Consider the following 18,085-nt stretch of genomic DNA (forward strand, 5'->3'; position numbering starts at 1 on the left):
ATGTAACAGGAGTTTGCTTTTATAAAAAATAAAGGAGCAAATATATTACATATATACTTTTGGGAATGGTTGCTATATAAAGATCAGAGTCAAAGAGGAAGGTAAGAAAAGAAGATGGGAAACATAAAATATTAAGTTTAAAAGTTTAAAAAAAAGGCAGAAGTAGAGTAAAATAAAAATTTGGGCTTATTTATGTGACTCTTACAATCTAACAATTTTACAAATGAGATTATCATCATCAGTCAACAAATTAAGGATTATAGCAAAGATAAAGGATATGAGAAATGAGCCTTACCCCAGGTAACACAACTGCCCCAATTCCACTTTTCAATTTTGACCTGCCTCTGCCACCTCGTCCTGACAATCCTGCACCACGGGGTCTCCGCTTCCCGGGAAATCCCGACCCACGGCCCTACGTAACAGATAAGGAAAAATCAGCATTCTGCAAAAGTCCAAAAAAATGTTTAAATCCAATGTGAGATAAAACATTGTATTAAATTTTACACAAATACTTGCTTCTCTCTTATTCTTATTAGATGATAAATATTAAAAGACCAGGCTTATTTTTATCTTTCAACACGTATTATGCAACTTAAAAAGTATAAACATAAAATGCCTATGATCTTAGAATCAAATGTTAGGTCTGTTTTGTGAATGCCCTATACCAGCAAACTTTGGCCTTAATTTTTCCACTTCCTAATCCTACATTCTAGGTGGCTCAACAGCCACTAACTCCATCCAATTTATATTCAATATAGAGCAAGTATAAGGAAAGACTCACTAACTGTTCTCTCAGTAATTATAGCAATAGCTGACATATATTGAGTACTGACTGTATACTGGTCTAAGCACTTTTTACTCACAACTATCTCATAAGGTTAGTACTATTTTATTATCCCCATTTTAGAAATAAAAGCACTGAGGGATAAAAAAGTAACTCGTCCAGGGGCGCCTGGATAGCTCAGTCGTAAAGCGTCTGCCTTCGGTTTAGGTCATGATCCCAGGGTCCTGTGATCAAGCCCTGCACCAGGCTCCCTGCTCCGCGGGAAGCCTGCTTCTCCCTCTCCCACTGTGTTCCCCCTCTCGCTGTGTCTCTGTCAAATAAATAAAATCTTAAAAAAAAAAAAAAAAGTAACTTGTCCAAAGTCTAGAGCTAGCAACTCTGACTTGTGTCCACATTCTTAACCAGTATTCTGCAATGCTACTACACTGCATGAAAGCTAATTTTTGCTAGTGTACAAAAGTATTTTTCCTGTCACTAAATTTGTCACTTCCCCTACTATTCAATAGCTATCTGTATGAACTCAACAGGTGTACCTCACTCTACCACAGTATTTAGAGGATAATGTATTTAAAGTTTATAGGAAAGCTGATAAAAAGGCAAAAAGCTTGCTTTAACTGGATAATAATTACTTGAAATGCAAATAACTGATCTGAATTTTTACCCAACACACAAAAATATTCTACAGGAAAACAGGTTAAATTCTCTGATATTCTAACAAATAAATACTAGGGTTGTTATTGTTGTTTTGTTGTTTATACTCCAACTCATGTATTACTTTCTGAAAAAGCCTGACATCAACACATATTTATAATATTCTGTGTATCTAAAATTATTAAAATAATCAGGAAAATCCTGATTTTTTTCCCATAGTAAGTTAAATAATAATGTCACATTTTCAACTGACAGCATTTTTATTGTAGTCTGAAATGCTGAACTCGTTACCTATTTAGCACAACAGTTTCCAAGTTGATAATTTATGGTTATAATGTGAGCATAAAACAAATACACATGAACAAAAAGGAAGGGGGTAATCTTTTCTTCCCTTCAGTGTTGATAATTACAAATTGCATCTCCTTGTTCTCTTAAACTGCTCTTTTTTAGATCTCTTGTGCTTTTTTGAACAAAGGATAGGGAGGATTGAACTGGATAGTCTTCCTGTTGATTAAGTAGGAAAGATTTTTTTTAAAGTTAAGTCAATTATTAAATCAGGACTATAATAATCTAGTTTTCCCCAGCATCTAAAGACACAGATGAGAATAAGTGAAAATTGGTGGTATTTGCTACAAAATTGTCAAAACATCTTTTATACTCTTAAACCAACTATCTCTACTTTCAACACCTTGCGTATCAGAGTGAGCTGAAAAAGTTCTAATAGTGATAGAAAATAAGAAAGTAGAATTGAGAACTCCTTTGAAATCCCTGATTAGTCTAAAATAAACAGCCTTATTCCAGAATATTAAATACAGAAGATGAAGAAAATTATCTTCTCTAGGTAGTAAAATATTTTAACTTCTCAGACGATTAATACTTTTCAAATTAATTTTTTACCCTCTAAAATGCATCAGACTACCTAACTTACTTCAAGAACTAGCAGAGTCCTCCATCAATGACATGAGAGAGAGGCCCTGTAATTGTGAGGTTATTAACACAGACAGTGAAATCTGCTGTGATTCTGGTATTTCTTCTCCATTAGCACATAATAGATTAGTGTAGTTTCCTTTTGTTCTTTTCTAAGCAACAAAATTTTATGATTATCATGAATGAGCAAGTCCTAAATTACTTTATAGCCTATGTGACAAGGATTTTCTCCCATAGAAACACTGGTAATTACAGCATAAAAGAAAGCAACCATAAGAAGAAGTTATTAAAAATTCACACTTAAAATCAGTCATGTAAAATTGCAATATAACTTCCTTCTAATCCAGATTTTTTTTTCCATGCTGACTCTTCATACTAAAATTTTTAGATTAAAAAAGTGGCTCTGGAATCTGAACTATTTATCTAGAAAAGAAAGGCTTAATTCTTAACTTCTACTTGGACAAAACCAACTAGAAAGAAATGATATATGAATGTAAATGCAATTTTATTTACCACTTTGATGCTCCAAATGGCACTGCCAGGAAGCTGCCGGGGTTTAAAAATTTCCCGACCTTCTGAAATGTCTGGGGACCAGGAAGGTGGGCTCACTGTATTATGGGTACTCCAAGCCCCCTAGGATATGGCAGGTGAGAAAATAGATGTATAAAACTCAGCAACGTAAAAGGTCAAAGCCAGCAACTGAGGAATTTTAGAACAGCAAAAACAAATGCAGACGTATGGAAATTTAGGACAAATTGCTTCAAGATAGGGACAAGAAGCTTATGGCTTACAATGATTTTATACTTAAATGTTTGCAGCTACAATTTACATTAAGTATTTTATTCAGATGGAAACATCAGTACAATGAAACATACTGGGAATTAGGGTTTATAGGACATCAACACTGACTCATGAACTTCAATTATAGAACCAAAACATAAATAAAAGTCAATTAAACTCTAAGAATTAATACTTTATATAAGAAACTATTTGGGGATTATTTCCTCTAACAACTATCACTCTCCTGGAAAAGAGAAATAACCTTAAAGAACGTTACATACGTACACCTACTGCTATAAACAACCAAAGCAGTAGGCAAACAAATGCAATCAGCAACATGAGTAATTGATAGACACGTTCACTTTAAATTGTGGAAAGTTAGTCTGCAATCTTAAGATGTAGATATCAGTTATAATCCTAGCATTTAACTACTCTTCCTTCCAGTAACCACTAGTTGTAGTTTCGGTTTTTATTTTTATTTAGGGAACTATCATCCTTAGATTATATCCAGGGGACTAATTTGTACAGTGGAAAAGGTTAAAGCAAATTGTCCTAAATTTGCAAATTAAAATGCCTAAGATACTTGGTTATTTGTACAAGAAACAGTATCTTATTAAAATAGTTAAAATGAAAGTAAGACATTTTACTTCTTAATAACCACATTCAGCATTAACCTGAACTAATCTGATGAAGACGCTAAGCAGCATAAATAAAAAGGTCTACTTCACAAAGATAATATTTTAAAGAAAAACACAGAACAAATGTCAAACAATAAAGAACCTATTTTGAATTAGGCAATTCCATACCATATGCTGTAACTTTTACCACTTAAATGACCCAAACTTAAGAAACACAGTACTTACCAGGTTTCTAGAATATTATCAAACTAACAAGTAGTAGTCTATGAATCACATAAAACTACCACCAGGAATTTAAATAATCAACCAGAATTAGAGTTTGACTACACTTTGGGGAGCAGATAATTAATGCAATAACAGTATTTTGAGAAAAACCACCCAAGGAAGAGCCTGGTTTCACTTTTAATTAACCTACCCTCAAGCTCAGTGAATGGCTGTCCTGATTTTACTGACAGGTAAATTACCTCGCTTTCCCAGTGTCAGATCAACTTGCATCTATGCCTATGTCTTTCCTGCTGCATCCAGGGTCTCTGGGTAACCTGTATTGCTGCCAGTGGTCATTTCTCTATTCTCACTGTACTCCAACTGTCAACGTCACCATACAGTTCTGTTGGGTTCAAAGCAGCACACCTGTGAATGTTTCTCTGCCATTCCTTGCTGACCTTTCTGTCCCCCATGCATGCCCTTCCTCCACCAGACCTCCAAAGCTCCAGTGTTTCCCAGGGCTGAGGCCGGGACAATGTTCCTTTCTGTGTAGTCTCTTCCTAAATGGTATGATCTATCATAAAGGCTATAAACACCATCCTGAACGTTGTTGTCTCCCAAATTCACATTTCTAGTTCCAACATGTTCTTGCAGAAGTTAGTATGGTTTTCAACTTCCTCCTTAGCACGTCCATTCTGTCACACCAAACCTCACAACTTAACCACACCTAAAATCTCTCCCTTACCCAGTTCCGTCTCACAATCTTCCCCCTCTTCAGAAACAGATTCCAGACCTCAAGTCAGAAAATGGGGAGTCATCTGTTCTCTTCCCTCATCATTCTCCCCTGCCACTCCTTCAATCCAAACCATCAGTAAATCAGTACTCAATCTCCCTACCCCGCAACCCCCTCAAGCCCTCCTCTACACAGCAGCCAGAAGGACTTGGCAAAAATGTAAATCTGATCAAGCAAGACACTACCTTGTTTCAAACCCTTCCAACAGCTCCTCGGTGCATTTAGTTTACTTCAAACCTTTCCCACCGCCTCTTTCCAACCGCATCCTGCGGCCCTCTCTCATGACTGGTATGTCCCCGCTACCCTGGTTTCCTTCAAACATGCCAAGCTCTTCACCACTGGGGGGGCTAACTGACTCTGGACAACTGCAACTCTCCAAAGGATGGCTTCTCCACATACGGGCTCAGACATTTCCTCATCAAAGATGCCTTTCTTCAGCGCTCCAGCTGAACTATCCTCTACCTTACATGTTTTGCATCTTCTCACTGATTGAAATTTGGGGTCTTATGTTTTACTGTTTCTGATTATCTACTGGTAGAGAATGGGGGCAAGAGATACCTAAATTTAGTTCTCTCAAGGTTTCCATTGGTTTTTCTCTGATAAAATTCCTTTTGGTGGATAATTTAATGTTATGTCAGGAGAAAGCTCTTAAAACATATTATAAAAAGTCATACTCTCAGATAATATGTTATTCACCATAATTTAAAAGTTAGCTTTGATGCCAAAATTGTGTCTAATTTTAAAAACATTTACACTTCATAGAACATGGATGAACAAAATGAAGGGCTCCATAGATCAAGAATGTATGGATGCCATTTCAGGAATAATTAGAAAACCATTCAACTGCTATGAAGAACTTATATAATAAAAGCTTGGGTAATTACATTATGAATTTTAAAAACTATATTATTGTAAGACATTGGAAGATAGATTGTGTGCAATTTTATAGGAACTGGAGAAAAATTATGATTATACTTAGATGTTTTGACAATGAAAAAATTACCTAATATATTCTTTAGACCTTAAAACTAATATACAGCTATAATTATCAACTTTAGTTATAAATTATCCTACAGATCTCAGCTTTGATGAAAAAGAATTTACATAGACAATTCAGAGGTCAGCTCCCCTGTCTACTGAAACATGGTTTACACTGTTGTTACACTTGAATTTATACTTACTACATTTACATTTATTTGTTGCCATTGGACTAGAAGCTTGATGAGAAAAGACCATTCTTTTTGTTCACTGCTACGTTAAGCATTCTATTCAGTGCTTATTGAATGCCTATTTTTTTCCACTGGGCATGTTTTTTCAGATGAATAAATGCATCAATAAGCATTGTACTTTGAAACATACTAATTCCCCCAACAGATATAGCCTACATTCCTGAATTTCCTTACCTTAAAAAAAATTACCCACCCATCCAATGCACTGCTACTCTTAAACTATAATGAATTAAAAACAAAAGCGTTCAAAATGTAGCCATCAAGAAACTAAGTTGTAAAGAGAGCTAAAGAGAAGCAACTTACTATCAAATCCTATAGAAACTTAAAAAAAAAACTACTACTAGGTTGAGATTCAATTAGATTCTAACAATAATTATTGAACCCAAAACCTGTTTAAAGTTGGTATTATGCTTCTTTCTACCTGAGGCCAACTTCTCAGGTAAATTTATCAACCTGGTAAATTATACAGCTGTTACAAGGGCTGTGGGATAGGAAAATGGAAACAATAATGGCAAGTGGAGAAAAGGATATTAAGGTCAACTTTCTATTATTAGAAGCCTAATCCTGTTGGTTGCTGGCTGTTAAATATGATCAAGGTCATAATTAGAGCCCAACAGCATCCCAATCTACCGAAAAAGTTTCAGAGGAGCCAGAGGTTTGGTGTCTCCTGGGCAGACTTTGCACCCGCAAGTCATCCTCCCTCAGGTCCAGCCCCTCCCAACATGCTCTGTGAAACCAAGGTTGCTACTGAAGGGTAAGTCTGATTCAGAGAAAGCAAAAATGATGAAGAGAGAGCAGAAAGGACAATCAGCAAGAGAAACAGAAAACCTAAGCATTTATAATTCCTTTTCGGTATGTACATTCACTCATGTAAATTACAGCCACAACAGCAAACAACTCATTTTTATGACTTAGAGAATTATTTTCACATAAATAAGTCTCACATACAAAACTGAGTTCAACATCAAATGGAACAAGAAATTTAGTCCTGATAGTGCTTTGATAAGATGCTATAAAAAGACAAAAACAGCTGTTACCAGCTTTAGCCTTCAATAATTTAGGAATGTGAATTTGGCTGGTGCTGGCAATGGTTTTAGAACAGCTTCGGAAATATCACAATAGGCACAAGGAAACCAAGAGAAAAGGGATGCTTCTGATCTCTATGTGTACACAGCTTGCCACCCCAGAGGGCTAGAAACTTTTTAGGTTTAAAACTACAGGTTTTCAGCAATTTAGAGCAGTGTTTCTTGGACTTTAGCTGCACAGCATGCAAGTCTGAGTTGAGTTTCCTCTCACCCCCTCTACTTTTCCATAGTACCCTGGGTTTCCTCTCCTGCAGGACATACCACACACAGTATAATTAATAGGCTGTTCAGTTCCAAAATCTGTGCAGCCATTACTTGGCTTTGAACTCAAGAAACCTACTACATACTGTATTTACTGTGTCCAGTATTTGACTCACTCAAGGCCTACAGCTATTTTCATTGGCACATTTCAGTACAAGTAATTATCAGTCGATCTGATTGGTTCTCCCGAGCTACGTTTAATACAGGACGATTATCTCCTCAAGTTGTCATTGTCACAGAATATATGCATTACTCTGCAATTCAAAAAGGCAAGCAGGGCAGCACTACCACTTGCTAGGTGTCAGGTGCTATATACGTGTTATTGTTAAATTCCAACATCAACCCTAAGAGGTAGTTTTACAGATGAAGAAACAAGACAGTTGGCAAGGTAACGTGCTTAGTGTCACCCAGACAATAATTGAAAATAAGGATCTGAATCCAAGTAATTGCACTATGGAAATGCGCACGCTGAATTTATAGTAACCAATCTTTCCTGGTATCAGTTACAGGAAGAACTGATGTAAACAATACAAAGTACTTCTTAAAAGTCACTTTTTAAAAACGCAGCATAGTATTTAGACTAGACTATAAGTGGAAAATCACTCTGGGCAACTACAGTGCATCTTTTATTCTCCGTAAAGAATACAGAATGTGTTATCTGTTTACTAATGAAACCTTTAATAGGCTCTAAGACAAAGTATAAGAAATGTAGGTTTTACCTTACCTAATAGGTATCCAAGAAGGGACAATTAAAACTACACAGGGTAATTTCTTTCCTTTTAGTGAATACCACCGTGTATAAGTTATATCAAGCAATGCTTCAAAATTCAAACATTTTAATTAAAAACTGGATATGAAATAATTTAACAAGAACTAAACCTCTCCTTATTTGGACAGTACGATTTATAGATATGCCTTTTTTTAACCTTAAAAACAAAACAAAAATTTAAAAAATCAACAGTGCTTAAGGATTTTTGTTTACAAACTAGAAATGGTGTCTACTATTTTAAAAAAGAAAGAAAGTGCTTACTTGTAATTAATTGTTAATAAAACTACAATCCTCTACAGCTCGCCACCTTGGAGGTTCTTCTCTCACAAGAATAGATTATGAAACTGATCTGTTAACTCAAAACACTTCATTCAAAATGCTATTGCAGTAAGCAAGTATGTCATAAAATTCTATGGTTCATAATAAAATTAGTTAAATTAATAAATATCCACTTGACAATGTAATGGAAAAGTGGTTATGATCTAATGAAGTACTATCCTTGGAAACCTACTATACTGAAGAAATTTCACTTTGAGAACCCCTCAATAAATTTCAGTCTTAGAACTTAATGGAAATTTCTACGGTTTCCATATACATGATTTTAGCAACAAAAAATGATGGAAAGGTAAAATCAAAAATGAAAAACTTCCTAGAATTGAAAGTTTTCAAAATACAGTTGAGTACTTAAGTTTATTTTTATGAAATTTCATTGAAATATTTAATATTTCAATAAAACATATTTCATAGGTTTAATAAACCTCTTTCAATACTATCATGAAAGCACTTAGTACATAAGTGTCTAAAGCAGAGCACAGAGCACAGTCATGTGATTATATGAAATATTTTTCCATAAAATAAACTGATACAAATAGGATAAATAACAGAAGATGGGCTGAAATTACTATTATCTCAGAATTTCCAAATTAAAATGGATAAATACAACTGTGGAATGAGAGAAATAAGTAGAAAATGAAAAACACTGTTATTTGATATGCTGAAATAAAAAATGTTTCCATGCTATTTTCCACTGCTTTTTAAGAATCATTTCTTGTAGTAAGTCGTATGCATACAGGTAACAATGAGTAGCACATTTCCCTAATTCAGGACTCTACTTCCAGGGCTAAAATGAAAGAAGACTGTAGGGCTGTTTTAATTGTAGGATGGGGTCATTGCACTGATATGTTTTAAGGCTCTCCAGGCAATTATAACATGCAGTTGGCCAATAATGACTTTTCTATACCTAAGGTCCAAAGTGGATATACCCATAAAAATACTAAAAAAAAGAAACACTAAAATATATACAAATGAATAACTTCAATAAAGGATGAAAGAAAGAAATCCCAACTGTTCACTGGGACAATTTATATGAAACCATGTCCAACTGGCTGGCTCCCTGTCATTGCTCCACCAATTTCCTTCTCCTACTATACCTATCATGTCTATATTCTTCCTCTTTATCTTTGTGAAATCCTGTGTCTGAAATGAGGAAGAAAACAAGAAAAAGAAACTTTTTCTATCCACAACCATCAGAAAAACTTACCTTACTGTTCCCACAGTAAAGTTTTGAAGCATACATCTGAGATATATTTGAAACATCTCATGAAGAATATAGTATAAATAACACCAAAACTCTTCCATATAAAAAGTGTAATATAAAACACTAAACTTGAATGATTAATCACTTCTAAAGGGAAAATAATCCTGTACAGATTCCATGGTCTGTGTCCTGATATCTCCAACTCAGAATAGTGATTTATATACCCATCCATACTCTAGTATCACTACACACATACTCATATATATGTACTTATATGTGTATATACAAAAGAACATGAACATATGTGTACATATGTATGACTTCTATATTGATAATCTATTACACATTGAAAATACACAGTGAATTGTTGCTACAACAAATCGTTTTTATCATTCACTTAAAAATGTGTCCTATGAGCAATTGGAGGTTGTAGACTATTTCTACTTCAGCACCATTCTTAATTTATCACTCTTAAATTCAGTTGGTATTTCTTTTCAAATGTAGTTCCTTCTGGAACTAAAATCTTCCTGTTTTTAAAAATGCTTGCCCTTGGGGTGCCTGGGTGGCTCAGTCATTAAGCGTCTGCCTTCTGTTCGGGTCATGATTCTGGGGTCCTGGGATCAAGCCCGGCATCAGGCTCCCTGCTCCACGGGAAGCCTGCTTCTCCCTCTCCCATGCCCCCTGCTTGTGTTCCCTCTCTTGCTCTCTGTCAAAAAATAAATTAAAAATCTAAAAAAAAAAAAAAAAAAAAAGCTTGCCCTTGCATTGTCTAATAAGGTAGCCATTAGTCATGAGACTACAAAGTACTTCTAATGTATATGGTGGGAAACCAGATCTTGAACACTTAGCATGAAAAGTGAATGTAAAAGATCTCATTAATAATTGTATTATATACATAATATGATTGTTTATATATGTTATATATTATAGTTATATATGAATTATATATAATTATTTATATAGTTATACTACATATATTTATCATACAATTTATTATATATAAAATATATATTATATATAATATATAAAATAAATATATATAAATATATAAAATACTAACATATTTTTAATATATTAAGTTAAAACATTAAAATTTATTTCACCTGCTTATTTTTAAGTGGGACTACTAGAAATTTTTAAATTAGATCTATGAGGCTTGCCTTATATTTCTCTTAGACAGTAAAGGCTTACCCTTCTACTGGCTAACTCCTTTCTCCAAAAAACATTCAATAATCCAATCATTAGCTGACACCTCAAATTTAAGCTTCCAGATTTTGTTTCTAATTATTCATTTAATTTCTAAGCGAATTCTTTAGAAAAGCTCACATAATATTAGAAAACATGAGATGTTTTGTTGAGATGAACATAAAGATCTGACGACTGTGAAAAAGAATTTAATCAATGAAATGCGCAGTTCTTTGGTTAGGATAGTCTTCACTATACTGGTCAAGACCAGAGAACCTTCAACAAAATATGGAAACACTACTGTTAACAATCAAAACACAGCTGAACACCAAAGAATCTTGCTTATATCACAATCATTGCCATGAACATCCATCTCATTTTATACCCAGTCCCCACTACCAAGAATATGCAAAATAAACACAAACCTAAAGATATAACACAGGAATTCTTGACATCAAAGAAACTCATATAACAGAGTAACAGACTTCAGGATTTCCAACACAAAGATATACACTGGAATATTCCCTGGAAGTTACGACCTCAGTACCTCAGCAATGATAAAAAATAAAAGAGCTGTCTTGTTCTACCCAATTCATACTCTCCACAAAAACAGCAGTACATCAGCAAGCTATGCATCACCAAGTGAAGGCTGTTTGCTACACAACTAAAACCAAGCTAAAAGGTTAAACATGCCTATGAACTGTTTATGAGATTAGCAGCAATTATGAAGCAATAATGAGACAATGGCAACAGAAAATAGAATACTACCAGAATTGGGAATTGAAAGAGAATACAGCAGAGGCAATAACAAATATTAGGACATGGGTCATATAAAATGGGATAAACCTGGAAGACACTCTCACACACACACATTAACACACACTCAGACTCATATGCACATAAATCTTAGAACATTAAGTCAACAGGAAAATAATCCTAATGGTTTCTCAGTTGGAGTAGAAGTCTCTATATAGTAAAATTTGACAGGAATATTTATGATGCAGTATCTTTAAAAGAATGTAAATATCTGAATCAAAATTAAATTTGAGATTCAAATTTCCATTGCTGAAGTTTTTTCAGAGCCAAAACCACGTAACTGTTACTTAACAATTATTTTTAAAAAAGAAAACAAGAGTAGGGAGGAGAACTGGTTTGAGAAGAAAACCCTCTCTTGGTAGAATATAAAATAAGTATCATGGAAAATACTTAGAGAAAGGCATATAGGAAGGAGTGTCTTAGTTTACTGCATATGTCTTTGCCACACAGAAATAGTTCTCCCCCATGAGGCAATTACTTTGCCTCTGGTGTGTAACTTCCTGTCTTCAGAGAATAAAATATATCTGGAATTTAGAGGAAACTAAGTCTCACATTAAAATAAAATTCTATTTTTCTACTTCTCTTTGGATTCCAAAATTGGATGATCAAGATGATACTACTCCTATAACGTCAAACTTTAATCACTGGAAGCAATTTAAATCATGAGACGCGAAACTTCAGATTACCACTGCGACTAAACACTGCACTGTTGGATATCTTGCCATTTTATAAGAACTTCAGAAAATAGAAATTTTGTAGAATAAATATTAGCTATAGCATCTCACTTTGTCTTCTGGTTAGTTTAAATCCCACTAAAAAAGAACTGGAACTTACCCTTAAAGGGTAGAATCCACACTACTTAGGTCATGGGAAGAATTCCCCTCACTTCCTAAAGATCAACAATGCAATTCTAAGACTTTTCCATAAGAACACTGAAATAAGTCCTAGGTTGGGGGGGATCACAAAGAAGTTAGCAATTAAAAGAAAAATCAAACTAAGAAAAACCCACCATGAAAAACTCCCTTAGTAAATTTTGATGCTTAAACAGTTAAAAATATAGACAAATAATATCAATAAACAAATATTGTAGAGGGGAAAAATAAACGTCAGTTACAATATACCTAAAACTTCACTGTTTAAAGCTCTATTATTACTGTGGCATAGAATTTAAAAATTTAGGTGTTTTCTACTAGAAACTGTAATCAAATAGGTTGCATTGGTATGTTCCAACTAAGTGGAAATTCTGAATAAGATCACTTTAACTTTAATAAATTAGTCTTCATTACAGCTTTAAAAAAAAAAAAAAAAAAAAAAAAACAACCTGGCCAAAACACTTTGGTCAACATTAAACATTACATCTAAGTTCTACCTGAAATCAGGAAAAATTACCCTCCAAAGTTCCACGTACGCCTTATTTTATATAATTGCTCCAACAGATTTTTCTGTCTATATCATTAAAATCACCCTACCTGTTTGGACCGAGGTCTACCAGGAGAAAATTTTCTTTTGGTAATAGCTGGTTTACCCATGCCGATTTTTGGAGTGACTGAGATATAGGTTGTTGGCATAATGTTTCCAACAGAAGCATTGAGGGTTGAAGGGTAAGTGTGCAGTATGTCCTGGGAAGGCAAGTCTGAAGGAAGTGGAGAGGAAGACACATGTGCCTTGCTTACATCTGCTGCTGACACAAATGACAACTCCGTCTCAGATGGAGATTTTACAGATTTGTCTTCTCGGCATAAACCACCTTTCACACAGCTCTCAATTGCAGGGGTCATTTCAAAGTCCATAAATGCAGTGGAAGATTCAGAACTTGCTTTCTGTTCCATTTGTTCTTGTACCCTTTCTATAGCCAACTGTTCCTTAGAACATAAAGAAGTACTTTCCTTACATGGGGACACTACGGTTTCTGGTGGAACAGGGGCAGACTCAGTGGTGAATTTTGGACGCTGTGATTCTTCTGTGGACGCCAACATTTTGGGTTCCTCTAACTGCAGGTCCTCATGCTGCACAATGATCTGGTGTGTACGGACTTCAACGTTTTCTGTCACTTCCATTTTGTTTTCATTTTGATCTTCACAAATATGCATCACTTTAGAAGACACTTCCATTTTGTCACTATCAACTTCGTGAGAAATCTGATTTTCCATTTCAGGATTCACTTTATCTTGGGATGATTCTACAAAATTTGGAATATTTGTTATGTTAATGTACCTATAAATTAAAATTTAATTTTCTGGCTTAAAAATAATAGGCTTGGGCAGGGGAAAGGGAGACAAGGGATTTCCAAAGCACACTTATGGTTAAACCCTGACTTAGAAGGTATTTATCCAAAAAGAACAATTATCAAGTTAATAAAGACCAAAATACACCAGGATTTATGAATCAGAACTGGTCACAGATCAGGTGATCTGCTATAAAAACAGAAAAGCTATAAAAACATCATCTTAATAGGATCTCCAGAGTTTAAGGTGGTTTCTGGTAAAAAATATCAAAACAGAATTTCTAATATAATTCTATTGAACATATATGATGTTTTACAATTTGAACATTTACAAAAAGATTTACAATTTTGTAGGCAAAGTTATACTCTTTCAACAGCTAGAAAAAGGAGGCTCAGTGATCTTACATGAGGTATCCAAGTTAAAAAGTAAAGACTAGTCTAGAATATAAAGCAATTTTGCAATAGCAGGCACTCAGATGTAAACAACTCAAATGAAGTATCATTGAAATAACTGAAACTCATTCTGCAGACTCAGATGAGTAACATCACAGAGAGAAGACTTATTTTACTTATTAGCTGTACCTGCTAACATATATATTTTTGATATAATCTTTGTATTTCCTCATCATCAATAATTAAACAAAGCTTAGCAAGTCAATAAACATAATTAGATATCAGAAATATCAAAAGTCACTAATTGGTAAATTTTAAGTCAGGGTGCTAATGTGTTAAGCCTTTAACCCAATCATGCCCGAAAACAGAAGTCAGAGATCCAATTTACATGAGTTCTACATGGCTCTATCAGGTAAGATCACCGGATAAAAAGCACTTATTTCAAATACTATCAAGGTAATTTCTAAGTTACACTGACAGAGTTATTAATTTTCTCATTTACTATTTACTGTGGTGACTGCACTTTATGTTCTGATATCAAAATGAAATCCAACTTTCATTCCTACTCCATGGAAGACTACAGTTGAGGATAAAGACAAAACCATCAAATAACAGATCTGATCATACCAAATATTTTTACACAAAAAATGCTTCAAAAAAGCTTAACATTAAAAAGGAATGATTAAAGGGAGCCTGGGTGGCTCCGGTCATGATCCCGGAGTCCTGGGATAGAGTTCCTCATCGGGCTCCCTGCTCCCAGCAGGGAGTCTGCTTCTCCCTCTGACCCTCCCTCTCATGCTTTGTCTCTCATTCTCTCTCTCAAATAAATAAAATCCTTTAAAAAATGATTTAAAAACACACTTTTAAAACAGAAAATTACATATAAATAATGAGTGCCATCATTTGAGTGACTCACGTGAAAAAACTTATCCTGATGCCACATGAAGCCTAAACTGTGGTTAATAGAAGACCGATTACCTCAAGTCTCACTGAAAAGAAAATGTGCAGCACACATGCAGACCACAAGTATATTATTTTTGTACACTAGGCAGGAAGTATTAAAATACAAATGTAAACATGCTCTTCATCACAAGCAGTTCTATTATGTTCTACTACTAGTCTTCTATAATGATTTTAACTTATTTTTTTCAAAAATTTTATTTATTTGAGAGAGACAGAGTGTGCACATGCACACAAAGAGGGGGTGAGGCAGAGGGAGAAGCAGACTCCCCACCGAGCAGGGAGCCTGACGTGGGGCTTGATCCCAGGGCCCCTGATCATGACCTGAGCTGAAGGCAGACACTTAGCCAACTGAGCTACCCAGGCGCCCCTGATTTTAACTTAATAATGAACATTTGATTTAGCAACTCTACAGAGACTATAACCTCCTTTAGAAATCCAATGCTGATTCTCTGTAAGAAAAGGATCACTTAACTAAAAGATTTCATTACTGTAATGTGTATATGGCAAAAGTAAATAGTTCTTCGGGATAATTCATTTGAAAAATTAACTTAATAGATCATGGCTCAAATCGGCAAAGCAGTCATAAAAGCATTATGCTGTAATTCAACCAAACTAGATAGTATGCTTACCAGAAATGAGAAGACCATGTGTATCAAGACTTTCTGGTGGATTACTCTTCTGCTGCTCTTCTGTGTGGATGTGAACTGCTGTGAACGACACATTTATGGAATCTCTAGCAAGGACTCAAAATCGCTCTAACACTGCTCTCTCAATAGTAAGTTGAATAAGATTTTTTATCCTACTACCAAATGCCAATTCTCAATATAAGCACAAAACACACTGTTACTAGTTATTAGTAAGCAGTGTATGGAGATGAAATTAGGAATCTGATTATGCACTATGACAAGATTTATTGTTACAGTTAGCTTTGTCTTATTTTTCCTCAATCTTATGCAATACCTTTTAGTGAAAGTTGTTAAATACAAAACTGAAACTCAATCTGAGGCTTTGTGTGTATACACTCAATCTATATAAAATTTCACATAAAATCCCATACTGTCAGATGAGCCCAAGATTAAATTTAATAAGTAGTTTTTCCCCAACCTTATCTCATTAATTCCACATCCTCAAGTATAGTAATAGCTATTATCAACATTGCAAAAAGCTTAATTGAAATATCACTGAAATAACTGAAATACCCTCAACAGAACCACTGAGACGATCTAAAACAATAAATTTTTCATTATCTCAGCATGAAACATCTCACAATAACAGCTCTAGTTAGTAATTAGAAGTATAACTAAAGAAAGAGAAAATAATAAATTGCTTTTTAATGAAAATCACGTGGCCCCCAAAGTATGTATTTATGATTAGGTCTAGATTACAACTGAACTATAAATATATATATGCCCTTTCCCCTATTAATTTCTAATGTTATTTTACTAGAAAGCTCCTCTCTAAACAATTTCCTAAGTGACTACACATTGTGGCTCATTTTTATTTAGGATAGTAAACATATAGTAAATTTCACATATTCACTGTATATACACATTTTCTTTAGAAAATAAATTATATCCATTATCAAAAACATTCTTACCATCTGGAACAATTCCAGGTGTGGACTCCTGACCATTGATGTCTTTATTAATTGCTTGCTCCGGAAATACCATATGGTTCTCAGGTCCTTCAACTTCCATCTCGTTGTTATAATCTTAACAGAATATTATTTATTCTTTAGCTTAGAATAAGTTTTTCTGTTTTTGTTAACTATGTCAACAGTTATTACTTTGCTGTAGTGAGGGTAAATTATCACCCAAAATGCCATCAATTCTTCACATTTTTAAATTTTCAACCATAAATATATCTACATTTTAGATGTAGATGGAAAAACATCTAAATTAAGAATTAAAAGGTTACTGACATATTATTTAAAAGGACATTCCACAACTGTATACTGATGGTATCCTGGAAACAAAGCATTAGTAATTAAGATGTGTCTACTTAAACCTCTCACAGATAACACAGGACTTTATAAAAGTTGCCATTCATATTGATGAAAAGGAAAAACCATCTGTAAGACCGTCTGTTTTCTTTACCACCAAAAAACTTATTATGTTTCAACCAAGAGTATACTACTAAAATTACCTAAACAAAATTTTGGGCTCAAAAGATATGAACTAACATTTAAGAAGCACATTATAAAACTAAAATTTGTTTGGAGTGAAAGAACCCAGGTTATAAAGTACAAACTAGGTCATACAGCCAAACATTGACAACTTGCACTGCTGCTCAAAGAATACAACTGGTAAGGCACATCAGTCCTGGAATGCAAGTTATTAGGAGAAGGGCTGGAGCGTAGCTAGATCAGATGTCAGCCATCAGATTCAGATATGACCCAAATCACATGTATACTTAAAGGCTGAGGAATTAAGAATAAGATGGGACCTGATACACAGGATTCCCTCATCATTACTAAAATAATTTATTGGAGACTGGTTGGCACAACATCAAAAAAAAAACACCAACAACAACAACAAAAACAAAACCCCAAAATTCTCAAGATTACCTGCAGTGACTTCAGTCATCTCCACTTCATCACCTGCCTGTAATGGGTCCATCTCAGCTGCTACATGTTTACAATACATGCAGATATACTCTTCTTTGAACTGAGAATCCAGCTCATGATCTGTTGGTTTGTCACATTCTAAATGAACCCACCTGCAGTGACAAATATATTTAAATAAAATTTTCTAATTTAGACAATTTACTATCCAGGGAAAAAAGAGGCAATTGCTGACAACTGGGTATGCGAAGGGCTAAGGATGACAGACGAGAAGTTACAGAAG

The 18,085-nt window shown here is 34.4% G+C and overlaps 1 protein-coding gene across 2 annotated transcripts in view; it reads right to left on the reverse strand.

Annotated features, from left to right (window-relative positions):
* Nucleotides 1–18,085, reverse strand: part of KMT2C (lysine methyltransferase 2C) — a 276,338-nt gene that overhangs the window by 87,678 nt on the left and 170,575 nt on the right. For both annotated transcript variants that reach the window (XM_073887521.1, XM_073887522.1), the window contains 6 exons: nucleotides 17,806–17,957; nucleotides 16,837–16,950; nucleotides 15,869–15,946; nucleotides 13,129–13,838; nucleotides 2,876–2,995; nucleotides 296–412 (listed from right to left, as the gene is read on the reverse strand). In XM_073887521.1, coding sequence (XP_073743622.1) covers nucleotides 296–412; nucleotides 2,876–2,995; nucleotides 13,129–13,838; nucleotides 15,869–15,946; nucleotides 16,837–16,950; nucleotides 17,806–17,957 — 1,291 coding nt within the window. The remainder of the gene's footprint in view (nucleotides 1–295; nucleotides 413–2,875; nucleotides 2,996–13,128; nucleotides 13,839–15,868; nucleotides 15,947–16,836; nucleotides 16,951–17,805; nucleotides 17,958–18,085) is intronic.

Source organism: Callorhinus ursinus, unplaced genomic scaffold (assembly GCF_003265705.2).
Source record: "Callorhinus ursinus isolate GAN/ISIS: 27379988/994484 unplaced genomic scaffold, GSC_fseal_2.0 scaffold80, whole genome shotgun sequence".
Taxonomy (NCBI): domain Eukaryota; kingdom Metazoa; phylum Chordata; class Mammalia; order Carnivora; family Otariidae; genus Callorhinus; species Callorhinus ursinus.